This window comes from Octopus bimaculoides, chromosome 18 (assembly GCF_046866305.1).
Source record: "Octopus bimaculoides isolate indiv1 chromosome 18, ASM4686630v1, whole genome shotgun sequence".
Lineage (NCBI taxonomy): Eukaryota > Metazoa > Mollusca > Cephalopoda > Octopoda > Octopodidae > Octopus > Octopus bimaculoides.
The window spans coordinates 55,491,317-55,517,145 of NC_142945.1; the positions used below are offsets into that span (position 1 = coordinate 55,491,317).

The window sequence follows — 25,829 nt, forward strand, 5'->3', positions numbered from 1 at the left end:
TTAGTAATGGTCTGTGTTGGCTGAACCACATTTTTAAAATCATCCAAAAAATGCCAAAAGTGTCTTCGTATCACTCAGTAAGACTTCATAACTCACTCACCAGCAGCAATTTGTTTAAAACTACATATGGCTATGGTGTGTCTTCACTTACAGTTTGCATTTCCAGTCTGGACTCCACCATCTTGTTTAGAATGTCAATCTGCTGGAAGCTGTACAGAGATGTACAACCAAACATATTTTCTGTTCATCATTTATTGAATCTTGAACATTTTATTTTTCTGGACATTGATACATTAAAGTTTCAATATCTCTCACAGCTGAATTGGTAGAAGCTCATAGGATTATCCCATCTTCTTTCCAATGACAACTTTGGCCACCTTTTTCAATTCAACACCTCTACGACTCAGCATCCATGATTTTCAGAAACATTTTTCATATCTAGAATTATCAAAGCATGGAACAACCTATCCTTATCAGTTAACAACTAGGATACTTCTAGAAATCCGTTAACGTCTAAGGCTCTTTTACTCTCCACTTTTCACTTTTTTTCTGTTTTATCCTATGACCTTTGCCTGCACTTCTGGCCTCCATTGTTGTCTTTCTTTCCTCAACTTGCTTTTTGATGCCTCTTTTGCCTTTGTCTGGCAAATTGTTGTGCATCTGTGCATTCGTAGACAATAAGTGCATCATTGAAGGTGGCAAGTAGACAGAATTGTGAGCAAGCTGGACGAAATGCTTAGAAGCATTTCATCTTTTAGGGAAGGGAGTCAGTCATGGCCCTTTTGATGTGGTTCTGACATTGGTGGCAAGAAGGGACTCAGAAGTTATTACTGAAGACAGAAGCACATCAAGATATTAAGTCATCCTCAAATCAGGGGCCAGGTGGTTCAAATGCTAGCAACTGGACAAACTCTATGAAAGTTCCCTAATGGCAAGTGTTAAAAGAGGTGACAGATTAAGATATAACCAATCATGGTTGTATTTCTAGTCATACCAGAATTATTAGTATGGCCTTTAACTCTGAGAAAGGAATTTTGAGTGCGAAGGCAGGTCTCGCCTTTTTGACTGGTGAGTTGTTAGTGAAAAGAATGGAAATTATGGGAAATGCTTCCAGCTGGGAACTGAAACCAGCAAGCAAGAAATAGCAGCCAAATCTCTCTCAGATCACACCCTCTCAGGGGAGAGATATATTCTTTTCCTTCTCCTCCTTCTTCTTTTTCCCTCCTCTCCTCCTCCTTCTTCAATCATATCGAGAAAGCAAACTTTTGATCAGCCGTGAATGTGACTTAGTTTCACACCCATGCACGAGTTGTGTGTGCGCACACACACACGTGCGCATGCATACATACATATATACGTACGTACGTACATACATACGTATGTAAGCGCACACACACACACAGTGAAATTACAATTTCAGCGATAAATTAAAATTCCACGTTGTACTGGGTAAAGCGAAATATAATTAATCCTTTATGTTATTGTTAAATTGTACGCTATAATGAATAAAAAGGGAAATTAATATTTCTCTACGACGACATTGACCAAACGTTTTACTTTTTGATTTTAGACGCTGTGATCACATTCTTCGGTGTGATCTTCTCAGTTACTAAGAGTGTGATTAGAATGAGATTTGACTGCTATTTCTAGCAGGTCGGTCGATTTTGTTGTAAGGGCGTGTCTAGTTGGTTTATTTTATTCCAATTCATTAGAATTAATTCTATTTATCGACCTCGTATGTAGGAAAGCTAATCTCAACCCTGCTAATATTCCAGTTTATAAACAATAAAACATCAAAGTCGCCGTTATAGGATTTCTTTGAATAATAATTCATTTATGATCTGAGGATGTTAGAATGCTACCGTTTTTACTTCCGCAAAAACAGTTATCACTTTCCCGACGAATTTTCCTTCGAGAATTGACTAGTTTTTCATTTATGCAGTTGTTTTCCCCCAGTTCTTGTTCCATAATTTAAATGTATCTTTGATTTGCTTTAAATAACAGATACGACCCTAAATCCCCCTTGCTCTGCGTGAACAGTATTTCCTTCCTTCCTTCCTTCGATTTAAAGTTATCATTGCTATAAGAAAACAAGTCTTCGTTCGTTTAAATCTTTTGTTGCTGAAGTAATTCTGTTATTTTGAATATTGTTATTTATTTGCAAAACTGAAATGAATGCAGAAGCTTACGAAACCGAAAATATGATCTTGAGTTAGCGAAATGGAAAACGGTACGCTATTCTCTAAAATCGCTTCGAAACTGAAGATGAACTACAATATAAAGGAATAATAATAATAATAATAATAATAATAATTGCAGTACATCGTTGTGGTTTTTTAACCGCTTCAAAATCTTATCGAAAATAATGTTTCATAATTAAAACATATAATATAGATACTAGTTAGCAAAAATAAGTGATGTCTACATGATTCGTTTATTTTTCCGTATTATAAGCATAAAAACAAAAATATCAATTCATTTGTAGCTTTTTTAATTCTTTGTTTTTGTTTATTTATATTTATTCTCATTTATAATTGATAATTTGTTCTTAACCGACGCACCGACGCAATTAGGAAGGCGGATGCCGGCAATATACACGGGAGATAATCATGTACATCCTGTTCAATTAATCTTCCTATAAAGTAATACTTTTAAAACATTACGTTAATAAATATTTCTTTTATATTATGCTATTATTTTAATTGAAAATAATTATAAATAACAATAATAAAATAATTATTTCAAATTATTGTCATTATACCCATACTTAAATTAATTTAGAGAGTTTATAAAATATCTATACCAGCAGTTGATACTACACTAAATATATATAAGTTTGTACTCCAGACGTAACTCTTTAGCTTTGCGCAGAGGCGGTACCATAGCCAATGAGGGTTATCCGAGGCGTGGTTATTGCTAGTTGAAAACTATTCCCAATACCCCGCGATGGCGCCTAATGGGCGCCAATCGCAATTTTTAGGCACCTCTACGGAGGTGTGAAATCACTTTAATATCAGACTGTATTGATTGGTTGTGTATCGATAATGATTACTGAATCGATGTCAATGACCCAGCACGGTTGTTGCATGTGTGACATGGTTATCCATGTTGACAACGATTCTTTCACGTGGTATTTCGACTTCATATTGAATATGTTCCTGAACTCAACAAAAAAGGCGAGATGGTCACGGACAGAGCGCCTTTGATCCTTAAGTCTGTTCGATCAAAACGTATTTTATTGAATATGTCCCTGACCACATATGATGGCGTTGGATTAACGTTTAGGGAGGTTTGACTGTTGTTATTAGCAGATTGTGCGACTACATAAAGAACTTTTCATTATCTTGGAGAAAGCTCATTGACGTTGGATTTAGCCCTTTTGCGATTATTCGGTCTGCCAAGAATAGCAGACAATCTCCCTTAAAATCACACACTATCGTATCGTCTTTAAAAAATATATATATACATTTCATCCAAGAAATATAAATGGAAAAAAGTCGGGATGAACACGACTGGAACGCCTTTGATTTTATGTTTTCTATATCAGAGCCTGCCTGGGGGCTAGTAATTTTTCACGTGTAGAGCCTCTATGCTACAAATATCAGTTAAATCACTGCTCTCCGTTTTAAAAAGTGATACATCGGATAGTATTGCCCTGAAAAAAATCCCACGATGGTCAAAGTTGGAACGCTTTTGATTAAGGTTGACATGGAACTGAACAAGTCTTGCTTACGAGGAAACTGTGTTATCAATCAAACTGCTAGAGATAGCAGCCAAACCTCTCTCAGATTACAAACCTACCGTCTGAAAACAATGAAAGGGTACTTTGAATAATATAGTCCTAGATAGAATAATACTAATATAAATTTTTAAAACATGTAAGGACAAAGACAGGACGAAAGTTACAAAGGGTTTTGTCCGAAAAGAAGAAAACGTTCGTGTAAACAGTGAAGAAAACAGAGAAAGATGTAACAAATAAAACTCCCAATAGGGGGGGGGGCGCTTCGAAAGGTTACACGTGGAAAAACCAATAAAAGCCACGGGAGCCTGGTCAGAAACGAAGTGTGTATATGATGCAAGAAATCCAGGTAAAATAAAGTTACAGGGGCTTTGTCCGGGAAGCGGGGTCCGAGGGGTTTTTTTTTCCGGATCCCATAAATTAATTGTGACTTTTTTATTCCTGTGACTTTATTCCAGGCCACCATATATTAATTGTGACTTTTTTCCTGTTACTTTATTACCGGTCACTGATGCAAGATCCGAAACATCCATTGACTCCAAGTATGTAAACGTATGAAAAACGTAAATAAAACGTAATTCCTCCCTCCCCTACGGTGTAATACCGTATTGTCATAGCGTAGAAGCCATACATTGTTAGTTAATAAGCGGCTTGAAATATTAATGTCATAACTGTTATCATTTATGGTATCTAAATGAATTGTGACACGTTTCCCTCGTGATTTATTTCCATTTCTTTGTTTTAAGAAAGCAATGTCGCACGCGCACGCACATTAAGTCAAAGCTAAGATTTATGTACAAGGAGCACAACAGTAGCCGATCGTGTTGAAGGTGACCCGAGACTGTCTGCGGTGCCGGGTTCGAATTAACGTTCTTGCGTAAACTAATTCATTTTTGTCGCTAATGATCTGCTAAAATATGAACATCGAAAATTCCTCCACTTCTAAAGACAAGATCTCTGATTACCATAATTAAAAACAGATAACTAAATGTTTATCCCTGTACAATGAATAAAATAACATTAATCACATATAGAAGGAACTATGTATCACAAATGATTTCATAATTCATTTTAAAACATTATAATTACTGAAGAATTGAGAATTCTGTGCGATTGCTCTGCTAGAAATAGCAACAAACTCTCTCTCTCAAATCAAACCCTGTACGTTTTGTCAGCCTGGTACTTATTTCATCGGTTACTTTTTGCCGCACCGTTAAGTTACAGGGACGTAAAAAAGCCAACATCGGTTGTCAAGTGTTGGTAGTAGTCAAACACAAACACACTGAAGGGTATCTATCTATCTCTTCCCGTCTATCAACTCTCTTCACAAGACTGGTCGACCCAGGACTGTAGTCAAGGACACTTACACAAGGTGCCACGCAGTGTCTGAACTGAGAACCATGTGGTTGGGAAGCAAACTTCTTACCACATAGCCACAAAGAAATAAAAACTGGAACATCTTTGATCAAAGACTTTCTACAAGGCTGACTTGGAGTTAACTAATGAATATCTTTTAGAAAAATGAAATGAGTGTAAGTTCTTATAAACAATGCAATTAGGTTCCACAAACGATCAACAAATAACGGCATGAAAGAATCTCCTTATAATAATGGTTTCAAATTTTGGCGCAAGGTCAACAGTTTAAGGGGACGGGGACAAGTCGATAACATCAACCACAGTAACCGACTCGTACTTATTTTGTCGACTTCGAAAGGATGAAAGGCAAACTAGACTTAGGCAGAATTCGGAAGAAATGCTGCGGAGCATTTTGTCCGGTGTGCTAACGATTCTGCCAGCTCACAGCCTGAGAATCTGCTTGCATTATAATACAAGTGCGCTGACCGTTCTCATTTTCACAAGACTACTTATTGCTATGGTAACGTCATCTCGAATGCTCACCACAAAAATTATGTAAGAAAACTGAACCTTACGAATGAAATATAGAAGACAGCATAGGCATATAAAATGAATAACCGTAATATTTTATGTGATTGAGTCTATGAAAATGCTAAGTGTTAAATGTTGTGAAGCAATCGTCATCCTCGTTCGAGGTTGGCGGCGTGGACTGTTACTAAGTACGCTATGTAATCGGATGTAGCAGTATACACATGATAGCAGTTAATAAGCAACTTCCGGTAAATATCCTTCCCCGTCATCGAAAAAGTTCGTTAAAAAAACATTAATAGTTGTTGCTAAATGCTGCACAAAATGGCAATGATTTGTCGGACAAACATTCCGAATTGCTAAAAGTACAAGGTCAATTGTAAATCTAGTTAGCTATAGGTATAGAATGCTTCATATATTAGCCATCAAACAAAACACATCAAGCTTGTTTCCCATATCCCTCCGCCTCTCCTTTACTCAGCCATCCGCCATCTTGCGGAATCTCTGAAAGATTTTTTCCCATGGAATAAATATTGCAATAATATATGGAATAATATCGGAGTAATATTGCAATAATAGATGGAATAATATTGGTTGTGAGAAATAGGCGCACATGTTTGTTGTTATAGCCGGCCTCTGTCTGGTAAGTGAAACTATCTCTTGAGTTTTTCCCAATAAACTCTTTCTAACAATAAACACAGAATTTTCTGCAGCCAAGAAATGTGGCCAGAAAAGCTGTTTTTCCTTTTCGTTTTGTGCGTCATTCCTCTTTTCTCTCCACTCATTGTGTCTGTGGCTCGATCTATCTATCATATATATATATATATATGTGTGTGTGTGAGAGTGTATAAATTTTCGTGTTCCGAAATATATTTAATTAAACAATTTGTAAATAACTCTTTTGAGATGATGCATAGAGACAGAGAGAGATGCACAAACACAGTATTTGTTGCATGTTATTTCTTCAACTTACCACATATTCCTTTTTGTTAATAATAATACAGCCTTTCGTCATGTTCTTATTTTGCACTTGACTCAACTAAACTTTCAATACTACCATTAAAGCATGTATATATACATACATATATGTTGTGTGCTCATATGTATATATATACACACATATATATATAATGTGTGTGTGTGTATATATATATATATATATATATATGATGTGTGTGTTATATACTGGCTCCTTATTATTGTCTTGCCGCAAGTAAACAACTAACTAAATACTAACTACAAAGTTATAATAGAAAATCATAACTGATTGAATAATTCTTTCTACTGCAAGCACAGGGCCTGAAATCTTGATTGATGGGCTAATCAATTACCTTGAACCCCTAGCTCAACTGGTACTTATTTCATTGCCCCCGGGTGGATGAATGGCGAAGTCGGTTTCGACACTATTTGAACCCAGAACGTAAGAATCGAATAACTGATTGAATAATTGTTCCAAATCCCAGTTATTTAATTACTCTTTCGTTTCTTTGTTTTTTAATTAATATATTAATTGTTAAAATAAATCTGAAACTATTACTTTAGGCCTTTGTTGCATCCTAACATAATCAATGACAGACAAAATGCTTTGCGGCATTTCGTCTCTCTTTAAGTTCTGAGTTCAAATTCCACCCAAGTTCACTTTGCCTTTCATCTTTTCGGTGTCAGTAAAATAAATACAAATTGAGTACAGGGGGTCAGTGTAAACGACTTACTCCCCCAAAATTCCAGGCCTTGTGCCTATTATAGAAATGTTTATTAGTATTTCAATTCGGCTTAAATCAAATGTGTTGTTTTTTTTCATGTGCAATCAGTCATGTGCTTTCTGAAACGATTTTAATAATAATAGTAACAATAATAATCTTTTCTACTAAGTATACTCCTTTAATAATTATAATAACGATTCCTAATATTGGCATCAGGCTCCTAGTCGATTTAATCGATTTCTCGACTTGACTCATGTTCAAATTATTAATCGGCCCAGAAAAGATAAAAAGCTGACTCCCGGTGTGATTTGAACTCGACGTCAAGATACGTAACTAAATGGTTTCATTCTGCCTAAATAATCATCCGGGAATTATTCTCTTCCAACTACATCAAGAATCAAAAATAACAATGAATTAGTTAAATTGTTGTTGAGGACATCACTGATGAAATATTCGATTACATTGATATTAAGGGTTAGGTTTAATTTTTTTTCTTATTGGTTACTCTGTACAAAAACACCAAAAAAAAAAACGGAATCTGTTTTATGACATCCTAAAAACTATACCTGACAATGTGAACTAAATATATATATCACATAAATTTGGATAATTCAGTTTAAATGTGGTGTACTAAATACCACATGCTGTAAATTCATAATGTGTGTGTGAGCTAGATATGAGATGCCAGGTTTAAATGCATCATCAGATTAAGTCCCTAACAATTCTGAGTTTGAACCTTGCCAAGCTATTTTACTCTTTCTTCATTGGAATAAATATGTGAAGTATTTAACTTGTGGTAAATTCTCTAATACAATACACTGAATCATTGGAGCATAAGCATTGTAAATTCTGATGTCTGTGTCGTTCAATATTTCTATCAGTATATCTAGCCAGGTTTATATCTAGCCAGGTGAGTACCATCATTTAAGCATATTTGGGGTACAAACATAAACTTGCATCTCTTCAGTCAGACTGTCATACACCTGAAAATACTGTATGCCTCAGTTTGTTGTTTGAAAGTCGTGAATCATTGTTAGATATTTCATCAGTAAACACAGTAATACGCCTGACACAAATATGATAGAAGAAGGAACCTCAAAAGAAATAGTTTCCCAATAAATAGCTTTGGTGTCATAAAATATCTAACTTTACAGTTGATATTCATCTTGTTCACATGAATGAAACCACTTTGATCAATTGTGTATCAGAAATTAAAATACAAAGATTTGTTTGTTGACAGATTTCCAATAAATAGACTCCTTGCTGTTAAATCTTGTAATTTATCCTATTCTTACAAATTTGATTGTAGACAACTAAAAGTTAGGAATGTGAAAGAACCCAATAGTGAAACATTTCAAAACCTGTCAGAAATATTATCATTGTCATTAAACATCTAGTTTTGAAGTAAGAATTGCATTCCACTATATATTTGATTATTCAAACAGTTGATATATTTTAGTAATTTGTATTTAGCAAAAACTCTTAATTTAACTATTAAACAATATGCTTCAATTTTAAACTTGCTAACTTTGCTTGACTTCTTTTTTTCCTCTTCATCTAACTTGCCAAAATTGAATGAAAATAATAATAATTGCATGAAACTGTTCAAACTCATTAGTTATCAATCTCTTTTCTTTTAATTTCTGTAAGGCTTCCAAAATTACAAACCCAATATTTCTCTTGAATTTAATGAAGAAATATATGAACTATAAAACTACATATCAGTCAAATGAATTGTATATTTTCAATTAATTCTGGTAATTTGAAATTTTGATCATTTTATATTTGAAACTAATATCAATGATACAAAAATTTAAATATTTATTTTATTATAAATCCAAAGTATAAACATAGTTCAATAATAACTAGTAAATTTATTTTGTATATGAATTATATTTTAAACTGTAAAAACCAGAGAAACTGTTGAAAATAGCTTAAAAATTTGAGCCTGAATTTGACTGGAGTCTTTGTTCTTCCATTGTCTCATGTAGCTGTGATTTTAATATAGTTTAAACACTAATTTTTTAAGAGAAATAGATTTTATTGTTTGCATTCATGGTAGTGCTTCTTATAATATCTTATTAGTGCTTGTCTAAAATGCTGGGACTTGTCTTTCTTTCTCTCTCTCTTCAAGAGCTGATACAAATCAAAGGATAATATAATGGTAATTTATTTCAGAAAGCTGAGATATAAAGGTAGATTTTTGAGACCTAATGAGTGGTGCCAATAGAGAGGTAGTCACTTTCTTTAAACAGTCTCCTGTATATTGTTTTCTCCAGCTTCTGTAGGAATCAGTCCGTCACCTCATATGATGTCTATTTCAGTTTTGATCTGGAATGTGTGAAGTTGGAGATCCTCTCCAGCTCCAAGAATAATGTCTGTACTGAAGTTACCATATGATGGCTATGAAGAAGACGTTTCAAAAGAAAGCAATGATTTGACAGTGGACTCTGGGTAGGGATATTTCTATATCTAACGGAAACTGTAAATTTTTAATCAACGTACCTTAACTGTGCAGAGTGAATGAAGTTCTATTTCCCTATGAAAAAGAAACATTTCCAAATGTATCCTATTCTTTTAGGTAGCTAATGGGAAAGGATTCTGATCAATATTAAGAGATGCATGGAAGCTGTGTGGTTAAGCTACCTGAATTCCTATGCTACAGGTTCAAATTCCCACTATGCTTTTTGTGAATTCAACACCTTCAATGACCTCATTCTCTATTTGAGGTTTTTTTTATCTTCAAATAGTTTCTTTCATAATGGTAGTTTTGCACCTGTTTATGTCATATCTTATCCCAAATAAAGTAAAATTGTTGTTTTGAAAAAATAACATTTCTTCCCTATTTTAAGACTATGCTAATAGATTGGTTAAAATAATGTTGATCTTTTAACTCAAGTCCGAGAAACTCCTAATGAATTTTTTCAAATCATATCTATACAACCACATGAAAACTATGTAACAAATATGGGCTCCATGTATTTTAATGTTTGATGGCCGGGATGCTTGCTCTACCCTCAGATTTCAATAGTTACACTCTGTTGTGTGTTCATCGTCTTAACCCTTGTCTCTTTTTAAATGCTTGAGATAAACTGTTGTCTTTGAATTTTGTAATGCATGGATTTTGCATGTCTTAAAGTTGCTATTAACAATAAGAAAATGATTTATTAATAAATATAAAAACAGTTGGGAAATCTTATTGAAAATTTCCATTTTGTTTTGCCCAAATATCTTAACATATCTTCTCGCCTAATTTAAATATGTGAGTACAATATCTTAATTATTCAGCAATCACATGATTTATTGAAGTATTTTGTATAAATTGGTTTGAAGAGCTGAATCCTTTTTTCAAAATGTGCAACTCCGTTTTAATCTGTCGGATGTCTCAATACCATCTACTGAACGGATGGAAAGGATGAAGGACGTATCCAATCATCCTGAATATGCAGTATTCCTGGGCACAGAAATACTAAATGGTCATGGTTGGAAGACTCTTGATCATAGAGCTGCCCCGTCAGATGACCTTGGACTAAATGATAACCATTTGTACAAGCCTCCCCTCTCTGTTTCATTTACTGAAGGACTCTACACACGTATATATGTAATAGTTGGGGGTGATGCCAGATATGGCCATATTACTTCTACCATTACATGGATTACGTATGTAGAGATTATAGTTTCTATGCTAATAGTTTGTCTTTAACAAAACAAATCAACCCATTTATATATAATGGTAAAATAAACATTAAATAATGATGTTAATTAATGATTGCTTCATAATTGTGTACGGAAGTAATATAAATTCAAAATAACTACTTTCTAATTAACTTTTGTAATTTAATTTGTAGGTGACTTGTAAAATAGTCTAGAATTGTAATTACTGTAGTAATCTGTAATTACAAGCTTTTAAAATCATAATATTGAGAATATATTAATATAATCCAGCTTAAACACCTAGAGACAGTTTCTGGCAATATTTACTCCTTATAAGTAACAATAATAGCAAAGTGGTTAGAACGAGTTGGCTTCTGGTCAGAAGAGTCTTCCACTAGTACGGCTGACCTCTGATCTGAGTAAAGTACTGAGTTATTCTGGTCAGCAGTTCAGAACAGGGAAGATCAACTCTGTGGAGGTGTGACCTTAACCCTTTAAGCATTCAGAAAACTCTTGTGAAATGTTATACTTATTTATTCACCATGCATTATTTCCCCACTTTCAGATTTCAATGATGTAATTGTTTATTTTGATGATATCATTGTAGGGTAGGTGTGAGAGGTTAAATCTGGCTAATTTGAACACAAAACAGGTAGAATATTTGGGCCTGATGTGGCCAGTTTAAATGCCAAAGGGTTAATAGTGATGTCACTATTCTCATTTCATACATGTTGTTACCTATTCAACATTTTGGTGTTTCCGTTTTGCCTGTTTCCATTGAGTTTTTTTAATATTTTTGTCTTTGTAATCCTTGTATTTTTTTTCCCCTATAAAATGTGAATATTTTGTGGATTTCCTTCAGCACAAACTCTCATCTTTGTAGGAAATTTTGAAGTGAATTGAGACTGGTAAGAATCTAAATGCTGAAGCAAAGGAATGTATATGCAAAAGTGGTTTTTATTCATAACTTGAAATTAGTTTTACACACACACACACAGCAGGGGAATGGTTAAGGGATATATAGTCTCAGACCCTACAACTGCCAGTGTATTAGTGTTTGGGGTTTTTTAAAACTTATTTGCTTGAATAAATGAAAATCAGTTAGTATGTTGTAAGGTTGAACTATTTTCACCAAAGCTGTAGTTTATGATTTCATCGGATCATTTTTAGGAATCAGTTTTTCACTAAAAGGCTCAATAAGCTTCAGATTTTTCTCCATTTTACAGATTTATCTTGCAAAAGCTTTCAAGGAATTTTGAATAATTTACATCAACTTCAAGAATCTAGACTCGGCTGGAGACAGTTTACACACACACACACACACACACACACACACACACACACACACACACACACACACACACACAATATGATGCTGTGTATAATAAATACCTATAACATGGCTGGGTCTTACATATGTAATTTGAATTGCAAATTTTCACTACTTGTAATTAAGTTATTTCCTTTATTTTAGTTTTTAAATGCTGTTAGAGGGAGTTTTGTCTATTAATAGCATGGGTAACCTCATTTCAAGACATATGTGAGATCCCATCATATTTGAATTTAGTGTGCAAAATACTCCCCTGATTTATTCTTCATGAGTCATGTTGTTAACATTGTTTATAAAGCTTTTGTTATGAACTCTGCATTCATTTAGTTTAGTTTGAATCTTTATAACTGTCTCCTCCTCTCTACACATTGATCACTGTCTTTTTAGATTCCAAGTTGCCCAATTCATATACCCAACAAACCATGTTCTATGTAACCCTTTTCACCATGCAGCTTTCCTTATAGTATCATAACTGGAATTATATTGAATTGAATGAACTTATTGTCCATGATATTTAGGTTTCAGTTGATGAGATGAAATTTAATGCTTGAACTTCACTAAATGACCATGATGATGTTTGGGATTGTTTTAAATATAATTTGATGAGTTGGACCAATGAATTAATTTAGAGTGTCATGTGGCCTTTTTTTTTTCAATGTCTCTATTTCAAAGTCAAAATATTATTGCTTTCTTTATAAAAAAAAAAAATTATAAATTTTTCTTTATTCTCTTGTTTCCAGACATAATTCAGAACCTGGATTCAATTCTGAAAGTAGACAGGAATTGACAACTCAAGGTAAATGCAATTCTGTTCCGTAAGATACCTGTCCATTTATTTATTGGAGAACAGCAGCCAAAAAAGTGAACTGAACAAATATATATATTTAAAAAAATAATCTATTATAATAATGAACTCGTTTGTGAGTTTGTCCAAAATCATGCAATAAAGAAGTAATGTTATACTTCTTTCAGTTTTTCCCAATGCATCAATTCAATATACCTCTAAATAGATATGGAGCAGCCCTCCAAACTCTTGGTTATTTTAAGAACTATGGCTCTGAGTATTGAGAGTATAATTGTTCATGTAAGTTAATGTGTTCTCTCATCACATTAGTGACTGTAAAATATTTAAAAAATACAATATTGCTTATCTCTACTGTCTTTGTTGCTAATTACTAACCAGTAATTTTGCTGGTATTGTAGATCAATTATTCTACAACAAAAAAATGTTATTTCATGCATAAAATTTTTTAATAATTTGAATAATCAGTTGAACTGTGAATTAGAGAAAAGATGCAAAATTGCTTTTTATACAGTGAAGCTCTAAAGTCTTGATATAATTTATTTTAACATTTTGTTTTGTTTGAAAATTAAGATTGAATTCATATATATATATATATATATGTGTGTGTGTGTATATAGCTGTACAACTCTGAGACCTTTTTTTTCCCCTCCTAGCTAGTATTTTTTAGTAAGAGTAGCTGCTAGTCATGTCCCTAAATTTTTCCCACAGAATCTTATTTATTAACCCTTAAAGAACAGAAAGCAAGTTAACCCCATTGAAATTTCAACTCACAGCTATGAAGATATGACAAATGCTCACAGCTAGTGCCATTGAAAACCCAACTATGTTCTAACCAAATCACAGAGTACCATTAGAAGATGGTCTCACCAATGTGGTTTGAACACTTGATCTGTAGATTTAGCATCCAAAAGAATTAGGGTAGTTTTAAGTATCCTGTTTTTAAAACTTCTTTCCACAATTTAATGATTCAAAATAATATAGATGTATATTAACTTATGTGTGTATATGTATTAGATAAACTGCAGAGTTGTAAAGCATTTCACTTTTAAATATAGTTTCGAATATAGTTTGTGCTCTTCTAATAAGTATATGGTGTTACTGATTGAAAATATTGTATTTGCTATTTTATAGCCATGCTTCAGAAAGATGAGAGCCAACTGGGACCTGACATGCAGGATTCTCATGACGTAAGAATTTTTTAATAATGCTATAAAATAGATTCTTACATAAAAACTCAGTACTCTAATTTATGGTTTGACAGTCAATGTTTCTGTGGAACACTTAGTTTATTGGTTGCTTATAAACTGGATTTATATCTATATCAACATTTTCAAGAATAACACACACAAAAATAGAAAAGAATATGTTGACCAAAACATTACAGAAAATAAACTTTGTTGAATACCCTGTATAGATATAGCTTTGAGTTAGCTGTTAAGGTTTAACACTCTGTTACTGCTAATATAGTCTATTTAAGTGAAGCATTAAATTGTGTGTGGTTGAACCTCAGTACAAAATGCATATAATTCCATTTTGTGATAGAACGCTTAGTAAATGGAAAGGCTGATCCAACCCCTGTCCTTATGCAAAGAACATCAATAAACAACATATTTGCAGAATCATTCAGTTATACCAGCATAAATATTGGATGTAAAATGGAAAACAAAACCCCAACATCTGTATATTGACTTGTCTCACATTCATGGCAAAACATAAAAGATGATGTTGATTTAGATTTACTATTGTGAAGTCCTTTGATACCTGTGGATTAAAAGCATACCACCACATCTGTATATGTGCGTATGGCACTTCCATGGAGTTGTTTCCATTTAGTGTTTCAATTTCATTCAGGAGGCATCCGTTAACCAACAGAAGACACCTCAGTTGCAATACAATAGGACTCAACTTGGAACCATGTGTTTGCCCAAGCAACCTCATAACTCTACATCCTTTACCAGCAGCCTGTCGAAACTAAACCACATCAACTATTCAGTCTTGTACGTTGTTTCTGCTAACTTGCTACTCTCATATCTAGATATCCTATTATTATCGTTATTGATACCTTAATTCTCCTAAATTATTCACATTAAGCATGTTAATTTATTCTTTGTTAATTTTGCTTTTATTTCAGCAAAAGAAAAAACCTGGTTGGACTAAAGGTAAAAAAAGGAAAGCAACAATGAAAGATAAAAATGCTCCAAAGCAGCCTTTAACTGGTTATGTACGTTTTTTAAATGAGCGACGAGAAAAGTTGCGCCAGGAGAATCCAAATCTCTCATTTTCTGAAATAACCAGACAGCTTGGTGGTGAATGGTCTAAATTGGCACCACGAGAAAAACAGGTAATCCATTTGATTATCTTTTTTTTTTTTTAAATTAATTATTCAATTCTGTTGTGACAAATCTTGTTTTATGTCAGTAATGGTCGACTGATTGAATTAAATCTATTTTCACCCAACATCTTTGTAAAACTCAACAACCAATAGTTTTATGCTTCTAATTTTTTTCTTAATGTGGGTTGTTCCAGTTTGTTTTAAAGCAAATAGAAAACTGTCAAATTGGTTTATCATCCTATATATTAATATTGTTTTATTGCATTTCATTGCTAACCACAATTGCATGCTTTTATCAGTGTCAGTAAATAAAGAAAATTGTACCAAAACAGAACATTTCTCTCGATATCAGAGTTCCATAGTTCCTCGTGCTTATTGGTTTCTTTTCTTTACAGCGATACCTTGACGATGCAGAGAAGGACAAAGAACGATATTTACGAGATATGGAAGCTTACCAAAAGACAGATGCATATAAATTATTTAAACTCCAAAAGGAAAAAAAATTAAAAAGTAAGGCAATTTATTTATCCTGGCAGAAGGTAAATTTCTCAAATATTGTTTCCGAGAACAAAATAAAAATGTTTGGTTAAAAAGTCCTAAATTAGTAAGAAAAATATATTCAAAGCAAACAGAAACAAGAACACTAATGAGGCTTGAACCCTATATTGATTGATTACCGTATATTAACAGTTTTGCTAATTGAATGACAGACAGGTGTGTGTGTGTTTTCTTTTACATTATTTTTTCGTTTTAGGAAAAATAGGATTAGTTTTCACAGGTTTAAAGACAAGATGTGGACTGAGTAACCTTGAACAAAGGGGAGCAGTAACAGAATAAAGGAAAATCATTAATCCTTGCAGATTAAACGAAATGTGCCATCCATACTGTAAAGTGACTGGCAATAAATGGGGAAGGGTATCCAGCAAACTTGTCACAACAACAACGATTGGTGGTTTTTCTTTGTTGTGCATTTCAGATGATGAACAAACATAACAAGTAGGAAGATGGTGTGAAACCTATCCAACTTTATGCTAGCATGGAAAATCAGACATAAAAGAATGATGATGATGATGATGTGTATTACATCATCTTTAAATTTGCAGCTGGATACCTTTCAATAACCTTTAAAATATGCAAGCTGTTGATCAGCCAATCAAACTGATGCAAATAGCTATGTGCCTTACCCAGTGCCCATAATGCAGCAATTGCTATATATTTTTCTATTATATCTCATGTAAATATTCTGAAAATAATAATGGATATTCTCCTTAAGTCTTTGAAGAAGAGTTGGTTTAGAATTTATATAATATTCAATAATTTTATAGTTAAAAACATTCCTTGAATGAAATAATATTGATTAAAAAATAATTTACATGTTGTATACAGCTAACTTGACAAATTAGATCCAAGACCAAGTTTCTGTTGTGATGTCCCCCGGGGAAAGGTAAACATACCGTTGCTGTCATTGTTCCTTCTCAACACATGAGAATATACAAAAATAAATCATTTTTCTTTTCCAGGTGATATAAGAGAAGATTATGATGGTCAAAATGGTTCTGCTCTACAGGTAAATACAATTTCATGAAAGTATTTATATGGCTTAGCTTTTAATCCAAGCTGAGTTTGTGTGTGTGTGTTTTGGCAGTAGACAGATTCCTTTCAACATCAACTTTGTAAGGCTAAAAATTCTACATTAATTCTCGCAGTGTCACTTTTTCTTGTGATTCAACATTAAAAAATGCAGAAGCATTGAATTTATTCATATCAAGCCTGAGAGAGAGAATTATTAAGCAAAACAAAAGGATGTGAATGCTCTGGAATGTTGTAGTCTATGAAATAGATGTGACTTGAGCGATTTATATGAAATGACATATTTTACTGCTCGTTATCAATGTCTAGCACTTTCAGGTGGGGGGCGGGGAGTGGAAAGAAGATACACTTATTTTTCATTGAAGTAAACGTTGATTAAATAGAATTATTATATTTTCTGGAGTACAGAACAAGAAATGAAGTATTTGCTGATAAGACCAGAGTAAAAAGTCTTGTAGTTTATCAGTTCCCATGCACCTGTTGTTTGCTGGAATTTATAATAGGCATTTAGTGAACAGCTAAAGGTTATATATTTATTATTTGAAGACTAAATGTTAATCTTTAATCTTTATCCATTACAGCCTGAAAAGGATGAAGAGGATTATGGAACATTTGATATTCCTGTTTTTACTGAAGAATTTCTGGATCATAATAAAAGTAATTATTTTAAAATCATATTTCATGAATTCTTAAAAGATCGTCAACATTTGTTCCATTTTGATGTTAAAGAAAATATACAAACATAAAATTACTTTAAATTTGGTTTGAAGTTTTATTTTGAAATTAATTTCCTTGGTTTTACCTTTTGTTTTCAGCACGTGAACAAGAATTACGGCAGCTACGGAAGCAGACCACCGAACTAGAAGAACAAAATGCTATTCTAAGTAAACATATCGAAAACATGAAACATGCTATAGAGAAACTTGAATTGGAAGCTGTACAACAAAGGAACCACAATATGGCTCTCCAGTGTCACTTAAATACACTTCGTACAATTTTGACAACTAACTTTGCAAATGTGCGATTGCCAGGTAAGATTCTGTTAGATTTCTTTCTATTAATTTTGTTTGTTTTCAAGTAAATACCTCAATACTAAAACCTGATGGTCAGGGTGGTGGCAGTATTGTTGTTAAACTGTTTTATATGTAAAGCCTAACTTTAATAAATCTTATTTCAAATTAAATACTTTATAAATAAAAATATTTTTACTTCATCATTGCCTAGTTTCAGGTTTGATCTCCCAAAAGCTTGAAACTGGAATTTAGGAGAAAATTGTGTGGCCGTCCGTCGAAGGGACAGTTGTTGTTTTTGGATGGTAGATTTAATCCATCATCCACTTCAACACCACCATCTCCTCTTTCAATACTCTTTCATACAGTCAATTCCGTTGCGTGTCTTTGGCTTACACCTCTGCTCCGTGGGCTTATCCTCTTCTCTCTCACGAAACCATCGTGTTTCATTCTTGATATGTATTATTTTTAACTTTTAATTGTTTTTGATAAACAACACAATTTATATTATTTCATGCATTTTGATGCAAACTTCTTGAATGTTTTCTAGTTTTGTCATAATGTTCTTCTGTTGTTTCCAGGTACAAACGAAGTTCCTACACTAGAAACTATTGATTCTTATATGGCAAAATTGCATTGCATCATTCTGGAAGCTCCTCAAGAAAATGAAAGCCTCATTGTTACAGTAAGGGAAATTGTTGGAAGACTAAATGTTGACGGGTGAGTTTCTCATTTAGAAAACTAAAATTATGTCAACTAATTAGAAACATAATGAAAATGAATAAAGCAAGGGGAAGCTTGATGTGATCCTGAAGAGAGATATTGGTTCAGGTAAAAAAAAAATAAAGAGACTTTTGACAGAAAATAAGTCAAGAGAAGCATCCAAGCTCGATGAATAGCATAGAATAATCTCCAACACGTATTAGCTTACTTTCATTATAATCTTGAAACAGATGATTGGGATAAAGAGGTGGAAGACATAATTAAAATTCCCTTAATTTTTTGATAATGTGTATGAGGGTGGGGAGTTGTCTTAAAAGTTTGTCCTTGTGTCGGTACTTTTGAAATTCTGATTTTATGAATTTGGTATATTTATATAAATAAATAAATAAATAAGCAAAAAAGCAAGACAACAATAGGGAAACTAAAGTCCATGCTAGTTCTTCTTGATATCTGGGAAGTTTATACTCTGATATCACAGCTAGATTTGATCTGGTCTGAACAATAATCTATTTTTATTCAACAACTTTTCACATACTCTTATCCTTTATATATATATAAATATATATATATATATATATATGTGTGTGTGTGTGAGTACATAACTCAGTGTTTATTTCCTTTTACAAGGTAGTGGGAGATTTGGCTGTTATTTCCAGCAGGTTCAGGTGCCTTCATTGGCTCCTATCAATTCAAAAGTAATTGCAAAGAAGGGGTTTGCTTATTCAAGCAACTTTTTTTTTTTTTCTGTTCTGTTTCTGAATGTATCAGATTTTGTTGATTGGAGAGGTTTTTCTTTATCTCAGATATTGGTTCTATTGGAACAAATATGAACATTGTGGATAATCCTTACTGATATGATATCAATCATTATTATCGTTTTGATGCCTTTTTTGTCATGCTGGTATGGGTTTCACATGTCCCATGCAGCATCATACCATCTTGTTTTTTGCTATCCCATATTTGAACTCCCATCTTCCTGACATCTGACTTTACTCCTATTTTCTCATTTCTTGTTCCATTTTTCTGTGCCACAGGTACATACAACAGTTAGTAACAAGGTAGTTTTCACTCAACACTTGTTGTCCATTCACATCACATGTCCACACCCACTTTCCCTTTCCTTCTGCTCTGTCTTTTCACATGTTATCTCATCCAATGAGCTTCATTTATTTCTCCCTAGACTTTGCAGTAACCTGATTTCATTTCCAAGTTGCATCACTTCCCTAATTACATGGTTAATAAAGTTTGCTTTTCACAAGAGAGAGAGAGAGAAAAACCCTTAACCCCTTCAGCATTTAATCCAGCCATATCCAACCCAAATATTCTACCTGTTTATGTTCAAACTGACCAGATCCAGCTCCTCACACCTACCATGCAATGTCATTCTAAAAATAAACTCACATTTTTGAAATCTCTAAGCTACAAAATAATACATAATTAATTTTTTTTTACCTGTGAATAAATAAGTAACACATTTGACAGTAATCTGAATGCTGAACAGATGATTGTTGTTTAGCCTCCAACACAGCCATAACTGCTCTTTAAACTTCTTTCTTCCTTTTTCCTTCCTGATTTATTATTCTCTTACTTTAACCATTTCCAGCTCTGATTCCATTGTCTGGGTTACAGAAAATATGAATTCCATATTCTGGGCTGCTTTGGCTTTCTTTTGCATCTAGCATTTTTGAAATGTTATGAAGAGCTAAATATCATCTGAAGCAATGTTAATAGGAGGTTGTGTGCTGTAAAGTTTACTAGAAATTGTTTATCTTGTCATGTATGAGAGAATGAAATTATGTATTTACCTGTTCATCAGAAGGATTGTCTTACTCCTGTGAGAGACTTGCCCATTTATTATAATAAAAGATTATAGAATTAACCAATAATTGTTAATGAGTATAAAAGAGATAGAAAAGAAAACAGTTTTACTGTTATACCTCTTTTCTTTGTTAACTGATTCTAGTAAAATTTCTTGTAGATTTGATAAAATTGTTCAATGTATTTTATCAATGATGATGGACTTGGCATTGTTATAAATCAAATAGATTTTCTAATAAGGTCAGATAATTTCCAGTTGGAATTATATTCATTTTGGAATTTGTATTAATTTTCTCAGAAAGATTAAATTGTTAAAAATTTGACGGGGTTAATTTTATTTTTGCATACCCCTTTTTTTTTTTTTGAATGGCGATGGTAATATAAACTGCTATTTTTATGTTTAATGTTGCCTGCATTTTAATCACCATTGACTATTAAACAACTCTCTGGACTACAATAAATAGACTAATTGAACTGACATTTTGTAGCATCTTTCTCATGCTTTCTAGTTTCCAAGCATTTCCAAACAAAATTGATAGAATTTTCTTGCTCCCTGCATTAAATATGTTAACACGAGCTTGACTATTGTTTTTGCTTTGGATGGCCTCTCTGAGTAATTAACTGCAGTGATACATTTATTACAAATCTCGTGATGTTCCTGTCTACTCCTGTGCATTGTTGTCCATTGACCTGGTGATTCTCAGTTCACTATTTCAGTGAGGTGAAGTTGAATCTTTACTGGAGAGGTTTAATAGCATCAAAACATGTCTGAAGTTGTCTCCCTTAGTTGCTGACATGATTGGAATCCTATTACTAATTGAGCTAATGTTGCACTGTTCAAGTAACCCATCTTTTTTTAGACCAAGACAAAAGAGCAATGTGCATGATAACACTTGCGATCAATTAAGATCAGAAGCCATGAAAGCTTAGCGACATCTGACTTTGTTTTGTATTCAAATGCCATTGGGGTCAACTTTACCTTTCATCATTTTGGGGCTGATAAAATAAGCACCAGTCAAGTACTGGGCTCAATATAATTGCCTTTACCTTCTCCCTGAAATTGGTGACCTTGTGCCAAAATTTATTAATATAAATGGCTTGTAAGCATCTTGATGGAGCAGATCTCTCTCTTTTTTAATTATTTCAATATTGAAGAAGTCTGGAGTTTTTTTAGCTTTCTGATCCTGTAGGTTTTTTTTTTTTTTCCTTTCAATTTGTTGACTTTTTGTTTATTTATTATCTATTTTGTAGTCCATATGCTACCTTCGATTATTTTCTATAACAGAATGATGCATGTTTGTATCTGTGAAGCTTTTCACTTCAGTTTCGTAAAAAAATGCATCAAAGACCAATAAAGACATTCTGTATTCAGCATGAACAAGGATGCTTTATTTCAGATGACTTAGAAACACTGCCTTATCCCTGCCACTTCCCCCCACACACTTTTTTTGCTTCTTTTTGTTTTTATTGATATATCCCAACTCATTAATTGTGGAATTGTCATTTGTTTACTAATAGAATGAAGTCATCTCTTCCCTCTAATCCGCTGCATTCGTTTTAACACTGTTTTTATTGTTGTTATTGTTCCAATCATTTAATGTTTGTTTTTGTTTTGTTTTTGTACATATATAGCGTTGCTTTTTTTTCCCTGATGGTCTCTCACTTGTTTGCTTTGGCATTCTTCATTTATTTTCTTTTTTACTTTTTTTCCAATTTTGAGTGTGTCCTGCTTACACTCAAAACCGGATTCTCTTATCATTTGATGTCCAGTCAAATATCAAAAACAGATCTCACTCGAGGGGCAGCAGGCTCCATGTGCACAGCCTTTTTTTTGTTTGTTTGTTTTTTGGGGTTTTTTGTTCTGTTTTTCAATCAGAGATTTTTATTTGATTGTTTGTTGGGCCAAATGACTGGTTTAGGTTCTGTTTCATGATTCAAATTAATACTCATTTCTTTTTTTAGGAGTATTTCTCATAATCTGACCGTACAGTTTCTTCTGCGTTCATTTGTCGTATTACAAGATAATCATAATCTTCAGTTACATTTTTATTTTCACCTTTTTTTTTCTGCAAATGTTCTCAATTGTTGAACCCTATCCATTATTCAGATTTCAAGACTTCATTTGTTATACAAGGTAAGTTCTGGATCTTTAAACTTCAGAATCATTCAAACCCCATGTCTAAATAACGTTCTATGTTTGAGAAAAAAATTTGTTGCAAATAAAAACTTTTTTAATTTCTTCCTTTTTTGGTTTTTTTGAATGAAATTCTGAATGTGTTTTTGCTGTTGATAACCGAAATATCAATGAATCTCAGCTTTGCTAACTATTTTTATGACCAGCAGAAACTGTTAGCGTTGTTGTTCTTCTTCTTCTTCTTCCATTCACGCAAACTAGCCAAGGAATGCAAGTTTTATTTATTAACTTTATACTAAATTTGGCTTCAATTTAATTTGTTTCTTTTTTCTTTTTTTACTTTTTTTTTTTTTTCTTTTTTTGTTCCCTCTTGATTTCTGTTTCTAATTTGAAATTGTTTTAATGAAATGGCTTCCATTGTAGAAACGTTCAGTTTGTCCTCAGTTGTGTTATTGCTTGGTTTGTTTGTGTTTGTTTCTATGCTTCCTGAAGGTGTAGCAAAATAGATGGTTAAGGTTGGTGTCACTTCTGATTCCGAAATAATAGCAACACAATAATCTGCGTGTTTAAAGGCTTTTTCAGTGCAATTATCTAATCTGTAATCTATCAAGCTTAATATAGCAATTCTGTAATATTGAGCTTAATCACATTGCTTAACCCTTGAAGGATCATAATTCTAACGAATCAACATATGTATTTCAGTTAATTTGACAATAATTAAGAATTTGAATAAGTTTTGTAAAGTAACTTTTTTTTTTTTTACATGATGATATAAGGTGATGTTTGAACTTGAAACTTAATGGAAAGTTCTGATGGAATTTTCATATCGAAACCACTAATGAAATCATTATGGTGGTTTAACGAGATATGTCACATTTTTAATTAGGGGCAGGTTGGTAACCCACAAGTGGAGGAGGGATCCTCAAGCTATTCAATGACAAATGGTGAAAATCTTTTTTTTTTCTTGGGAATGTTCTTTAATTTTCTTTTATTCAGTTTCAGCTTTCATATTTTTTATAATTACAGATTTTTTTTTTATTGTTATGGAATTATTTTATATTTTTGACTATTTAGAAATATTAATTATTATATTTTCAGAGATAAATTATGATATCAGGTGGTTAGAAACGTCAGCCTGTGTTGGTCAAAGACATTTGCTCTGTTCATCAGTCCTGAACTGGAATATTACACAGCTACTGAAACGAAGCGCTCAAACACTCTCCGTTTCCTCCAATCCTCAGAGACACATCTAACATACATTCACCAGCAATTCTCCAACTTTTTCATTGTTATTTTCAAGTGACTCATAAAACAATTGAACGTGAAAAATGAATTTTGCAGAAAGTAAGCCTGAGACGATGCCTCTGACTGCTTTCCAGTTTTTTTTTTTTTTTTTTTTTTTGTCCTTTGCTTAATGACAAAGTCAATTTGTCATCTGACACCAATTCCAGCTGTTTTGTATAACTCAACACATTTGTAAACTGTAAGATCTTCCTGTGGACTTTCTGATTTGTTTTAAACGTAACAACATCATTGTATTATAGTCCATCTCTTTCATGAGAATAATTTGGAACTTCTCATAATTTACTATACACACACACACACACACACACACACACACACACACACATGTAGACATAAATGCTTACATCTATACACATACAAATAAATTCATGTATGACGTAGGCATTCAATGCTATAGATATATGTGTGTGTTTGTGTGTACACAATCATACACGCATATATATATACCTACATACATACATATATGTATGTATAATATAATTCCTCTACAAATGAATTAAACTTTGCTTCAAAATTAAAAATTTTGCAACATAAACATCAAACAGTCTTGTTTTGTTTTTTATTTCTTGAAGTAGAATCTTTTATATCATTGTCATTTTTTAAACGAGTTAAATTTTTAAAAATACTCTTAGGGTGGGCTCTTATTATTTATTTTTTTAAGTCTCCAAAAGAAGAAAAGCCATGCTCAGAGCCTGATGGTCCAGTTCCCAGATCTGATGTGCAGTTGTTAGAGGAATGAAGAAACTGCTTTGTGAAATGTTTAAGTCAGTGCATTGAAGGAATACATATATAAGGTGTTAGGGTTCCACAACAAAGTAATCTCTGAAATTTGAGGTCAGGTATCAAATTACTGGACCACATGAAAGTCACTAAAAGAGTCAGGGCCCAGTTAATTAAAAGGAGAGTTAACCTAGATGAGATGCAGAGACATTGATTGATGTTCTCTTTAAAGTTTGGCAACTACAGAAGTATTTAGCAAAAGGTAAACCACTGTTGACCTGAAGAAAGCCTTTTACAGGGTGCCTCAATCCCTCATCTGGTTGTTATTGTGAAAGCTAGGGAGAGATGTTCAAGGATGTCGTTGGCAAAGTAAATACAGCAGTGAATTTAGTGTGCAGGTAGTTCATCAGGATTCAGTTATCAGTCCCCTCTTATTACAGTCCTCTAGGTCATAAGAGGGGAATTTAAGACTGGTTGCCCATATGAACTCTATACTAATGGCCTTATTATAGCTGAAAGTGTGGAAGAATTAGATTTAAAATTTCAAGTATGGAAACAAAACCTGGAATCAAAGGGTCTTAAGGTTAATTTTATAATTAGCAGGAGAGCAGACATAACACTAATCCCTTCAGGTAAATGACTCTGTTTCATATGTAGAAATTCCTTATGGTGTGCTCAGTGGAAACTATGGACACATAAGAGGTGCAGTGGAATCGAAACTAGCTTAACCCTTTAGCATTCAGATTACTTCGTCAAATGTAATGCTTATTTATTCACACTGGTTTGAATTAATTATGTGTTACTTTGTAGCTTTGGAATTTTGATGAGATAATTGTATATTTTAAGAATATCATAGGGTAGGTGCGAGAGATGAGAACTGGTTGGTTTAAGCATAAAACAGAATATTTGAGCCAGATATGGCTGCTTTAAATGCTAAAGGGTTAACAGAGGAATTGGAACTTGCTTGTGGCAGATGTGTAGGAGCAATAAATAATAAAAGTACACAGGAATTAGATGTTCTGAAATGCTGACGAGGCTCCCTAGAAGTAGTAGATTGTTTCTGATATCTAGGTGACCAAATT

At 33.0% G+C, this 25,829-nt stretch overlaps 1 protein-coding gene and 1 non-coding gene across 5 annotated transcripts; both read left to right on the top strand.

The window, feature by feature from the left end:
- The first annotated feature begins 2,859 nt into the window (after positions 1 to 2,859).
- Positions 2,860 to 2,995, top strand: LOC128249988 (U4 spliceosomal RNA). The gene has a single exon (XR_008266128.1). It is a non-coding gene; the product is annotated as a U4 spliceosomal RNA (small nuclear RNA).
- Positions 2,860 to 24,569, top strand: LOC106875920 (high mobility group protein 20A). Of its 4 annotated transcripts, XM_014924233.3 has the most exons (12): positions 2,860 to 6,266; positions 9,651 to 9,780; positions 13,051 to 13,106; positions 14,247 to 14,302; positions 15,247 to 15,456; positions 15,843 to 15,957; positions 16,968 to 17,014; positions 17,619 to 17,694; positions 17,853 to 18,068; positions 18,629 to 18,767; positions 22,696 to 22,722; positions 23,821 to 24,569. In XM_014924233.3, exons 2-12 carry the CDS (start codon positions 9,701 to 9,703, stop codon positions 23,831 to 23,833), a joined length of 1,035 nt encoding a protein of 344 aa, XP_014779719.1. In that variant the 5' UTR covers positions 2,860 to 6,266; positions 9,651 to 9,700; the 3' UTR covers positions 23,834 to 24,569. The 4 variants fall into 4 exon arrangements, with proteins under 4 accessions (XP_014779719.1, XP_014779720.1, XP_014779721.1 ...); XM_014924234.3 differs by lacking the exon at positions 22,696 to 22,722; XM_014924235.3 differs by lacking the exon at positions 9,651 to 9,780.
- Positions 24,570 to 25,829: the final 1,260 nt, after the last annotated feature.